We start from the raw sequence: 13370 nt of genomic DNA on the forward strand, positions 1-13370 counted from the left end.
TGTCTAATAATTAAGTTGACCTTTTTATATTATTATGATATTGTTTATATACTAATGAAAGAATTATAAAAATAAAATAAAATAAAATAGTAAACTGGTAAGTCAATTCGCTGCCTACTAAAAACTGGAAGGGACCACACACAAAAAAAAATATATCAATTCGCAGGTTAATACTTGAAATATATTCGCCTATGGATAACGTTTGAAAATATATATTGGCCCACAGTTACATGAATAGAATAGATTAAACTATTGGTCAAATTTTTATTTTATATTTTTTAATAAAAAATAGTAGTTTATATATTTACATTATTTTCTCATATGGCTTACAGAAAAAACCACCGTTTGGGTGCGGGGGAAACTACCAGGATATTTGCATACCTAACAATAACATGACTAGAATTGGATATGAAGAGAATATATATCAGTTTACAACTTGCAGCCTCATGTCTGATTCAGCAAATTAACACCTTGTTTGGAAACGACAAGGTTGAGCACAAAGGACAACCCCCATTGCAGATAAAGGGATCACTTGCAAAGCTATTTCTCATAAAGGGATCACCACTAATGATAAAGGCATCCAGCATGATAGTCGAGTGTGTCTAATGTTTATATATAAAATATTACTATGTCATTATTATAAAGAAGGGAATAAAATTCAAATTTATACTTATGTATTACAACAACTTTTATCATTAAGCCCATCTTATTAATTTTATTAATATGTCATTTAAAATTACATAAATTAATAATTTTATTATACTTAATATTTTGTTATTGAATGACAATATAAAATTTAATTTTTTTTACATTATTAGTACATAGTATATTTTCTCAAAAGTTATAATACACTCTTATATCTGTTATATTTTTATTTACTTATTTGTATGAGATTACTAAAATATTTAATATTAATAATTTCATAAAATTAATAAAATATTTAACAATAATTAAGTATATCTTAAAAGTGGTTATTAATAGTCATACATAAAATAATATATAACTGGATCATTTATTTTTAGTTATTTGTGAAATAAAGTTGATCATATTTGCACAAAATATAATTAATCACATGTTTAGTTGAAGATGAGTGTCATTTTTTTCATCCTTTAAATTACAAAAATAACAATAAATTTTGAATTTGTAATCTTTTGTATACTATTTGTTCTTACTTGAAGATACCTTCTACTTTTCTTCTTCAATGTCTTTACTATTTTTTACTTTCTAAATTAGTTCTCTTTTGACATTAAATAGATGTCAATAAAAGATATTTTAACATTCAAGTAAGATACTTATTTAATACGATAACAACTAGTATATTATGAAGTTACTAATTAGGTAATAGTCTCTCAGTTATATTTGACTATAACTAGACTTAATTATCTTAATTATCTTTACTCATATTGAATAATTGTTCAACATTCTTAACTTTTGAAAGGTAAATATTTGCACGTATAAGACTTTTGAACGTATAAAATATCAATGTCAAATATGTGAAATGAATATAAATTATACATATTTAGGAATATAAAAAATTCATGAGTCATCCAAAAGATTAGTCACGTTGTTTTTTTTTTTTATTATTAATTTGTTTGGTGTATTCGGTTGTTAAAAAGGTTTAAACATGCAAGACTAAAAACAAAAACCTAACAACACTAATTTTTGATCATTAAGAGTCCATATAATATAATTATAATTCTGGAGTCACATTAATATATAATCACTTTATTTACTCATATAATGAGACAAAGTTTATCCTATTCTATATATGGTATAAGTTAACATGCGATGATTAATCTCATATTATATTGTTAATTTCTTGTGCAATAAAATTATTTTTATTAGATATTTTAATAACATTATAACATTACTAATAGTATATAAATAATTGAAGATAATTATATTTATTTATAAGATAATATAATGGTTAATAACCTCAAAATCACTAATGGTCAATAACTTCGAAACATAATTATATTTTAATACTTTTATAATATTATTGTTACCTGTCGCATTATATACGATTAATTCGTCCTCTTACTCCATTATAAAATGACATATTCTCTATTTATTTATGACATCTTTATGGTGTATTGGAGAGAAGATTGAGTTAAGGTGTTTGATTAAGTGATAGCAGATGAAGCGAAGGGCTGAGATGCGAGGAAGAATGAGGAAAGCGAATGAAGGGGTAAGTGGAGGAATTTTCTATTTTTCCGTGCAATTCTTTTCTCGTACACGTAAACCCGCCCTGCACTCGCACACACACCAAAACACCATCGTGTCAAATACCAACGAAAGCAACTACTCACTCAGTTTCTTCTTCTTCTTCGTCTTCTTCTCCTGTTGCTGAATTTCAATTTCTCAATTCTCAATCCCAAGGTTCATTTCTCCATCTCCAATCCTTTCTTCTGCTGATTTCTTACTCATCACTTACTCATACCCTCTCCTTTCCTCGCTTTTCAGCTCAACTATTCAATATACTGTGTATTTCTTTTTTCGTACCTAATTTATCGCTTTTCCCCCTCCTTCTTTCATTTGTTGATATTTGATGATTGTTTTGAGTTCAATTCGTTGAAATTCCGCATGAGATTTATCCGTTACGCTTCTCTATTAATCTCTGTTTTCAACTTTCAAATTAATCCTGGCTTGTTCTGATTGTTTTGCTTACTGTTTTCTTTTCTTTTTAAATTGGTAATTGGTCTTGATGAATTAGATTGTGTTTCGGAAAGTTAGGTATTATTACTATCTTTCGGCGAGGTTGAGTAATTTCCACGCAAGATCGTGAATTTGAGATAACTGGATTCCTCACTCTCGCGCTTGTGTTTGTGTCATGGTCTCGTGTTTATTAATTATCTGAAGGGGTTTTGCATGTGTATGCTGATGAAGGTGAAATAATGCACTCAGTGGCAATAGTTACTTTTGGATGCTGGAGATAAGGCGTGATGGGCGGTTGCTGCTGTTGTTGTTCTCCTAAGGAGACTGTGTTGAGCGCTCCACCTGCTTACTATTATGTCAGTACAGTACCTTTTACATATTTGAATTTTGTGCTTTTGCTTTATTTTATTTTTGCTTTTGGCTAACTCTGCTTTTCTGAGAAGTATTTAATAAAATTGTTGCGGGACATGCATTGGTATCACTGCTTTGGTTAGGTTAGAAAATTTTTCAATTAGTAATACTGTTTAGTGCTTTCTCTTCAACAAACCCCCAAAGGAGAGCTTTTGTTGTTGGAGTATATAAGTGTGTGATTTTTAGACTTGGAATGGAAGATGTTTGTGTCTTGTTTGCTACCTACTGAGGGAAGGATCAAGTGTATTGTCAATGAAGTGTGTCCATGTGGGAATTACGGTTCTCCATTTGTTAGAAAGAAACTCCAGCGAATGTCATCAGCTTCGTCTTTCAGGGAACTAATATGATGTCATTTGAGGACCTGATGGCATAACATTGACAGACTAGTTTGATGTATTTATAAAGGGGCATCAACCTATTTTGCTCTTGTTAAAAACAATCAGAATATATATGGTGGAGCTTTTTTTATGTTTTGTTCGATGAGATTTTGAAGTCTGCTTGTGATAACTATGAGTTTATAATTGCTTTTCACTGTTTATTATCTATGGTTGTGATGTCAATATGTTATAACACTGTTTCCTTTGCTGCATTCTCTCAGCAGTATCCAAGAGCATCTGAGGAGCATGTTCCTCTATCGTCTCACCAGGGTGTTCCTTCTGCTTTCTCTGGGCGGCTCTTGGTTGATACTAATCTAGATACTTCATCTCCCGATACTTATAGACCTCCTCCTGCTCCTATCCCTTTCAATGTTACCTTAGGTACCACTCAAACTCCACCTGCGGCTCAAGAAATTCGTAGCGACAAGAATAATACATCCTTGCCTTCTACAAATTTAAATGTAATTCAAGACCCAGTTGCTGGAGATAATCATGGGACCTCAGCTAAGTTGGAAGAGCTGAAGGAATCAGAGTGCAAAGTTCAGACTGATCTAGAGCTAGATTCTGCAAAGGGTTCCGAAATTGAACTCGCAAAATCGGGAAAACCTATAAATTTAGAAGAGGAGGATACGTGCCCAATTTGTTTAGAAGGTGATGTTGTCTTCGCTTCTTTATTTAATCCCTCTAGCTGATGGTATTAATTTTAAGCTAATTATTGTGCAACGGTTATTCTGTTTTTGGTTAATATTGAGGATTGATGATGGATTTACGTCTTTTTATCCTAGCAGAGTATGATGCAGAGAATCCAAAACTCGCAACAAAATGTGATCATCATTTTCACCTTGCATGCATTCTGGAATGGATGGAAAGAAGTGAAACTTGCCCTGTGTGCGACCAGGTATCTCCCAATCATTCTCAATATCTCATCTATCTCTAGATCTTTGAGAAGATACCTTACCCTTATGAATATGATACTTAGAGCAATTCTGTCTTTCTTTGATACAGGATTTGGTTTTCAACCCTCCCATTGAATAATAAATACGTAGGAGTTCAAATATACTGTGTAGTGTTTGAGAAGCATGGTTACATAGTCATGAGTTTAATATGGTAGCAACCTGCGTTTGATTGTTTCGTTTTCTGGGTTTATTCCATTTTTTACTCAGAGTCTCCTGCGTTGGATACAGGAAATTATAGGAAATATTCTCTTCGCATAATTTCTCCAATTAGAATCTTTTATAGTGATATCTGGAAACAGCGGTCAATATGATTTCTCTGGTTGTGGATTGTTAAGACTTGTTATATTGTCAAAGAATGGTAGGATGTTCTTACTTTGGTTGTACTGCTTTCATCTTATGTAAATATATAGGAATGGGAGTAATTTTTGCTTGAGTTATTAAATTCAATACTTTTTTATAGATTAAATTTTGACAAATTAATTTTTACATTCAATAAATATTATATATTAAATTTTAAAAAATTAATTAGTAAATATCTTGGTAGTAGGATCTCATATAGACTAAAATTGAGATAAATTTTATAGATAGACACTCTTTCCGATCCATAACTTTTCATGTTTTAGGTTTATTTTTTTTGTTTAATTTCTTTTTATGTTTGACATATTTAAAGAAATATTAATTCTTTTTTTTTTCTTCACATATTCCTATTTAACCATTGTTATTCCTACTCTATAAATGTTCTTTTTTAAAAGTATTAAATGAAAGTATTTTAAACTTAACATGTGTAAAAAAATTGTTGAGCGCGCAAAAAATTTTAACATATAAAAACTTATGGTCCGAATTGAGTAATATTTTGGTTAATATGTATTCAGTTTTAAAATTTTATAAGATATCAAATTGATTTATTCAATTAAGAGAAACATGCTGACAAGGTATATGCAAAATTGAAAATTTAACAATTCAATAAGTTGAGATTGTTGAAATTTTGGACATACTAAAAGTTACTAGATAATTTAATTATTTGAACATATTGAAATGAAATTGATTTTTTAGTAGTGCACTTAGAGATGAAAAAGTCAAAACTTCACTCCAGTAACTTTTATACCTTAAAAAATTAGTCTCGTGGTATTGTTGAAAAATATCTTTAGTGTAAATAATAAAAAAAACTACTTAAAAAAAGTGATTCTTTACTTATTTTAAAAGTAAGTCTATGTATAAATAATTTTTAAAAATTTGAAAATCATTTCATACTATATTTCATTAATTTAAATTAATATATAAAATATTTTTATAATTATCTATCAAATTGAATTAGTGTAACCGTATATGAAATAACTATTTTTTTTAAATTGTGGACTTATTTTATGCGTTAATAACTTTTAGTTCAACAATGGAATCGTAAAAATTTAGTATAGAATATAAGGAGGGATTTATTTATTCTAAAAGTAAATCTATTACTCTTCTTGACAACTCATGTTATACATCAAATTATAATTATCTATCCATTGAATTAAGAGTTATTAATAAATAGTAAGTCTGTAAATTTAAAAAAAAAAAAAAAATCATTCGATACTTTGTTATATGTATTCAAATCAATATATAAATGTTTTTATAATTATTTGTCAGTTTGAATTTATAAATTGAACAATCATGTGATTTTTGAAATTTTTTAAAATTTTACAAATTTTATCTACACATTAAGAACTTGCAATCAAATAGTTAGATCATTAAAATTTGTGAAATAAAATATAAATTAATGAGTGAAATAAGTTTAAGTATACTTGTTTTTGGAGTAAATGAATCTCTCCTTCACATGTGTGTGTGTGTATATATATATATATGTCAAATTTCAAGAGCAAATTGATGATTAATCATAAAAATATTTCATATGTTGATTTAAATTAATGAAACAAAGTATTGTATATTTTAAATTTTTTTAAAACATTGTAAACTTGATCTATGTATTACAAATTTTTAATTCAACAATTAAATTATAAAATTTTGATATAGAACATGAATTATTGAGTGTGGTGAGTCTAGATAGATTAAGTTTGCAAATTTTAAAGAAAATTAAAATTATTTCACACTCTATTTCGTTAATTAAAATTGATAAATAATCACAAAAATATTCTATACATTGATTAAAATCAATACAACGAAGTATTGTACATGCTTAAATTTTTTAAAAAATTATAAACTTAATTTATCATTAAAAAATTTAATTTAACTATTACATTGTTAAAATTTAATGTAAAACATGAGTTATTAAGTAAAATAAATCTACACAAACTTACTCTTAAAATAAGTGGATTCCTCTTCTCTTTTTCCCTTTCACTTTTCAAGACTTTACCTTTTTCTCTCTATATATATGTTAAGTTTTAATAATAGATAATATACCAACGAATATAGACAACAAATTTTTGATAAATAAAATATTGTTGATATGTACTTATATTTTAAAAAGGTATACATGAAAAATTTATTTAATGATATCAAATATCATTCTTGTGCTTTAAAAAATCAATTTTTTATTCAAATTTAACTTGTCAACACCTATTCGTCTACGCAATTAAAAATAAAGTATAAGAGATAATAATAATAAATAAAAAAAAAAAAAAATATATATATATATATATATATATATAAATATAATAAAATTTTAAAATACGACACAAAATGAAAATGATGAAATAACAAAAAGGAAAAGAGTAAAAATAATAAGATGAGATAAAATAACATTAAGATGTATGAGCATTTTTTTTTCTTCAAATAAACAACTTATAAGCACAAATGAACTAAAAAAGAGAAAAATTTGAACAAAGAGTGTTTTTTTTTATTGAACATCGTAAAATTACAACCTTGCATATTGAGCTACATTTATCCGTTTGAAGAGTTTTTTTTTTCTGCACTGTTGGAAATTTTCGCAAAAGCTCCACAAATTTTGTCTAACATGCAAGCTTAAAATGACTTTTATATTGATGGAAAATAATTCCAAAATAGATTATTTGATCATGATAAAAAAAATTATGTTAAACACCATGAAAATGACTGTCATCTTTTAATTATACTTATATATTTAAAGTGTTTTTTACGTTATTAAAAAATTTGATAAAAAAATTACGATTCATCAACCGTTTTAAAGAAAAAATAACATAATATTCACTTTAAGGATCGACTTTTCAAGAAAGATTTTTCAATAAATTAAGCTCTTAGAGTACCACAACACAAATATATACAATAAGATATGTAACTTTTAAAAATATCTAAACTAGTTCTAAGTGGTTAACACATCTCAACAACACAACAACTCATTATATTTTTTCAATACAACAACTCAATCAACACATAACTTTTCAACCCATCACCATCATCACAATTTATTTACAACACTATGATTAACATGCATCTCAACAACATGTCAACATTGTTCATATAGAATCCTAACATAGTTATACAAATTCATAACATATTACTCAATTCAACTTTCAACTTCATATCATGTCAACTTGTACAACATAAACAACATATATCTTTCAAACACTCACATTTGAAGAAAACAACAACATAAATCAACTTAAACAACTAAAATAACTTTCAACTTAACCAAATCACTTATTGTGAAATGACAACCTTCACATAAAATAGTGCATAAGACTTCTATTATTTCTATCATGCTCATCCTTATCTTATATGAAAGACAAGAAGATTTTCTACAACTTTCATGAAGAAATCAGGTTCTAATTTCCTCATCTACCATGTTAAAAATTGTAAAAGCCACAACAGTTTTGCCTAAATTTTTATAGCTAACCCTTGTTCACTAAAAAGGTCATAGCTGGAGTTCTAACCTCATTTTTAGGTGATTCCAACGTCATTGAAAAGCTAATATCCAAGGCTACAACTTTCATGAGTATCCCAAGATCAAATTTAGTCATATACCCCTAACGTTGCAGCGCTCAATTCAGTGCTCCAACATTGAATTTCTGCCAACTTCATTTCTTCTTAGGGTTGCAGCGCTCAACTCAGATCTGTAGTGTTGGATCTTTGCTTCCCTATTTTCTCTCACAGCTACAATGCTAGTTCAACGCTCCAGCACTGAGTGCAACATTTTATGCACTTTCATGGCTTTCCACCTTCGTTCCTCACTTATATTCCATCAATTTTACCCCCAAACATGATCTATATTCATTATCTTTACTAAATTCGTTCATGCAACTTGGAAACCACACAAAAATTCAACATGCATGCATCAAAATTTCAAGAGATATCATCAAGAACATTAAGATTTCAGTTTCCATATGCAAACAACTTCAAATTCCTTTCCCCCAGCTTAGATTTTCAGAGATTTTATCAATCTTAAGTTCTTAATTCATTTAACAACCCAACATTTCAACAAAAACTAAGATTCTAACTTCCCTTACCTTGATTTTTAGCTCTTTGAGGAAGAAGAAGAAGAGAACAGAGAATTTTCAAGCTACTTCAAGATAGAAGAAGAATAGAAGAACGAAGAACTCTGAAGTAGAAAAATAGGAGGAGAAGACAATCCCACACTTGAAGTCCCCCAACCCTGGAGCTTGAACTTCCTTATCCCCTTTTAGTGATCTATGTGAAAAATGGTAAGGAATGAACACTTAAGTTAAAATGAAAAGAAGAAAAGAAAAGGGAGAAAGAAGAAGCTTTCTCCTCCGAGTCTTATCTTACAACAAATATATACATATATATATATATATATATATATATATATATATATACTTATAATAATTTCTCATCTTAATGTAAGTTTGTTTATCTTATTTTTTAAAAGTTTTATTGTTGTTTTATATATATAGATCATGAATGTTTTATGCTCTAAATAGTTTCAAGAATAAAAAACATATTAGTAATAATCATTTTTAACTATTTTTTTTAAATATAAATGGATACTTTACATTACCTCTATATTTTAGCCTTCTGTTTGATAGAGTTGAATTTGAGGGTAAGAGAATGAATTAAAGTAGATTCACAAGGGCATCTTCAATGGAAGCAACTCATTTGAGTTGCTTCATGCATTGAAAAATGAAAAAAGTGGTTCTCAGTGTGCCATGTCAGCATTAAGCAACTCAAACACAAATTTACTATAATGATAAGAAACTTTAAGAAATTCAACTTTTAGAATTTTTTTCTAATTAATTATGAATCAAATTTAATTTTTTATTAAAAAAAATTGCACTACAATGAAAGAAAATAAATTACGAGAAAAAATACACAATAAGTAAATATTAAAAATAAAATAAAGTAATAGTAAATTCATAAATATTATACAAAATTATTTTTCATCATTATTATTTTTGAAATGTTTTCAAATATGTTCAATAAGATCTACTTGAAATCTGGTAAAGAACGGTTGCTTGAGGAAGCAACTCTCTCTCTTCTTCAAGCAACTCATGTTGCCACGTCAGAGTGCTCCAAATGATAAGAAATCGGGACTTGAGTTGCTACATGGGACAAACAACTCCCAATGGATTTACTCTAAAAAGACAATTATGATTGGTATACATGAAAAAAGTGGATTTAAGTGAATTTGTGGTGGATCCCACATGAACAATACCTACATTAAAAAATAGGGAAATTTGAGCGAAATTCAGACTAAAAACATTAATACCCCCTATATCTTTCAATTACTCGTGCCTGCTCAAATATGTTATGTTTAAAAACCTATATTATGTATGATATTCAAATATATTTTGCAAGATATTTGAATATGGACACATATATTACATTATGTTTAACTATATTTGAATATGTTGTCTATTATATTTCACACTACTAAAAAATTACAAAATAGCGACCGAAATTTATCTGTCACAATTTAGCGATCGATTATGAAAAATCAAAATAGCGACCGATTTAACGATCAAAATAAGTTGTCACTAGAATATCGGTCGCTATTTCGGTCACTAAATAAGAAATTTTGATTTTTTAGCGACAGAATTAAATTCGGTCGCTAAATTATAAATTTTGATTTTTTAGCGACAAAATTTAATTCGATTGCTAAATATTAGTTAAAATTAGCGACGGAATTGAATTCGGTCGCTAAATAATAGTTAAATTTAGCGATGAAATTGAATTCGGTCGCTATTTCGGTCGCTAAATTATAAATTTTGATTTTTTTTAGCGACAAAATTTAATTCGGTCGCTAAATAGTAGTTAAAATTAGTGACGAAATTAAATTCGGTCACTAAATATAAATTATATTTAGCGACGGAATTGAATTCAGTCGCTATTTCGGTCGCTAAATTATAAATTTTGATTTTTTTTAGCGACGAAATTTAATTCGATCGCTAAATAGTAGTTAAGTTTAGCAACGAAATTGAATTCGGTCGCTAAGTATTAGTTAAAATTAGTGACAAAATTGAATTCGGTCGCTAAGTATTAGTTAAAATTAGCGACAAAATTGAATTCGGTCGCTATTTTGGTCGCTAACTTAGAAATTGATTTTTTTTTAGTGACGGAATCGAATTCGATCGCTAAATATTAGTTAAAATTAGCGATAGAATTGAATTCGGCCGCTATATATCTAATATTTAGTGACCAAATTTAATTCGGTCGCTAAATCAGAAATTTTGACTTTTTTAGCGTCAGAATTAAATTTGGTCGCTAAATATTAGTTAAAATTAGTGACGAAATTGAATACGGTCTCTAAATAATTTTTTTTTATTTTTTTAGCGATAGAATTAAATTCGATCGCTAAATATTAGTTACAATTAGCGATATAATTCTATTCGGTTGCTAAATATTAGTTAAAATTAGCAACATAATTCTATTCAGTCGCTAAATATTAGTTAAAATTAGCGACGAAATTCTATTCGGTCACTAAGTAAAACTTAAAAAAATTTATAAATTTCTTAAAAGTGATGATAATATTTTTGTTGAGTATCAATCCCATTTTCTTTTTTTGTAAGAGCAAGACATTAATTTATATTAAAAAAATGTTTATATGTACTCCTACATAATTAATACCAATAGTTATTTATGTGACAAAATATTTAGAGAATTTTTTTCACGATTGGATTTTTAGGTAATTTTTTAATTAGACTATATGAATTTTAAAATTTATTATTTATTTTGATCCATATTTATAATATATATTTCTAACTTATGATAACTTTATTTTTAAATAAATTTTTATATTTAAATTTTAAATTAGTATTTTATTAATAGTTGATAATTAGAAAATAAAACAAGGATAAATATATTTTTTGAATTTTATATCTTAGATTTAAGATGAATAAATATATTAAGTTAATTAATAATTTATTTAAAATGTTAAAATTTAATTTATAAAAATAATATTTTAAAAGAGAAGGGTTATAATAACATCGGTGTAACTTTTACTAAGTATTACATCGCTCAATAACTTTATATTAAATGTGAATTTTATAAATTCAACCGTTAGATTGAAAGTTTTTACTCTTAGATCATATATACATAATCTTATATGAATTCAAGATGATTTGATACTTCATTCTTGTAAAACAAAATTGACGTAATATATACATTTCAAATAAAATATGAGCACTTTGATTACTTTTAAGTTATTTAATTTTAACAAAAATTGATATAAAATAAAAATCAATATTTAGCGACCGATTTATTCGGTCACTAATTTGGTCTCATACGCTTCAACGACCAAAATCATTTAAACCATTTAGCGACCAAAATTTTCAGTCGCTAAATAGCGACAAAATTTTTTTCAGTCGCTAAATAACTTAGCGACCAGAGTTTTAGCGACTAATTAAATTCGATCATTGTATCAATCAACTAAAAATTTCACTTTATTTTCTATATATTTCTTATCAAATTAATTTTCACTTATTCTCTTTCATCCCCTCCACTTCCTAACCCTCTTTTAAGCACAAGATAAATGATCATTTAGATATATATATAGTCTCCTCTAGTCATAGTGTCAGACATTATTTCTATAAAAATAAATTGATCTTATTTAATATTAATGAAATAAATTTTATGTAATGCATTATCAATAAATTGTTGGTACTATTTTATTCCTATTGTATGATTTGTTTGTATATATAATCATATGTACTATCTTGTATCTCGTGCATTGTGAGTTATATTATTATATTAAAATGAAAATCATTATGATGTCACTTAATATGTAATTTTATAAATTATTTTTACAATATAATAATATTTTTTAAAATTCTCGCAACTATATATTCAACGTCAATGTGTAATTTATACCGTCTTCGCATATTGTGTGACTTGTATGGGTACACATATAGTCACTTGCCCACTCACTATCTTATATTAAAAGAAAATTCTCACCCTAACAAATAAATATAAAATACAAAATAAAAAAAATGCTAAGACACATAATTTTACTTAAAGAAATACATAAATTTGATTTCTATTACACCCAAGAATATAAGAGTAAGGATTTTATGTCTGTGGAGTTAAAAGGATAAAATAAATAATAATGATAATATGTTTTTTAAAAATAATAAAATATGCATAAATAATAATATAAAAAAAATTTCTCTTTAATTTTTATTTATTTTCTTTTTTCTTTCTTTCTCTTTCTCTTTCTTCTTTATTCTTTTTCTCCTACCCCTCTTCCTTTTTTTAATATCAACATAAAAGTATAAATATTTTTTTAAATTTTTTTTAATATTTAATTTTTTAAAAAAATTAAGCATTTTAAAATTAGTTAATTTTTATTTTAATAAAGTTTAATTTTAAAACTTTGATATATATATATATAGATATATTTAAAACCAAATTTTTCTATGAAATAACAAAATTGAAATCGAAGTAAATTTTTTAAATTTTATTTCTTTGAGTTTATAAATTTCTTCATCAAAGTACAAGATAAAGAGATCCCACTTCATAATAAATTTTTTTTTCTTCTTCAATCTAATAGTAAAAAAATGGAGTATTCATTACAACTATTAAATTGAGAGAAATATAAAGAATA

The 13370-nt window shown here is 26.5% G+C and overlaps 1 protein-coding gene across 9 annotated transcripts; it reads left to right on the forward strand.

Moving 5' to 3' along the window:
- The first annotated feature begins 2112 nt into the window (after window positions 1–2112).
- LOC109800853 (RING/U-box superfamily protein) lies at window positions 2113–4832 on the forward strand. Of its 9 annotated transcripts, none has more exons than XM_029271554.2 (5): window positions 2113–2188; window positions 2887–3011; window positions 3665–4094; window positions 4232–4341; window positions 4449–4832. In XM_029271554.2, exons 2-5 carry the CDS (start codon window positions 2943–2945, stop codon window positions 4476–4478), a joined length of 639 nt encoding a protein of 212 aa, XP_029127387.1. In that variant the 5' UTR covers window positions 2113–2188; window positions 2887–2942; the 3' UTR covers window positions 4479–4832. The 9 variants fall into 9 exon arrangements, with proteins under 9 accessions (XP_029127387.1, XP_029127388.1, XP_020217346.1 ...); XM_029271555.2 differs by having other exon boundaries at window positions 2118–2188; window positions 3668–4094; XM_020361757.3 differs by lacking the exon at window positions 2113–2188 and adding an exon at window positions 2223–2379.
- The last annotated feature ends 8538 nt before the right edge of the window (window positions 4833–13370 follow it).

This window comes from Cajanus cajan, chromosome 2 (genome assembly GCF_000230855.2).
Source record: "Cajanus cajan strain Asha chromosome 2, NIPB_CcT2T_4, whole genome shotgun sequence".
NCBI lineage: Eukaryota > Viridiplantae > Streptophyta > Magnoliopsida > Fabales > Fabaceae > Cajanus > Cajanus cajan.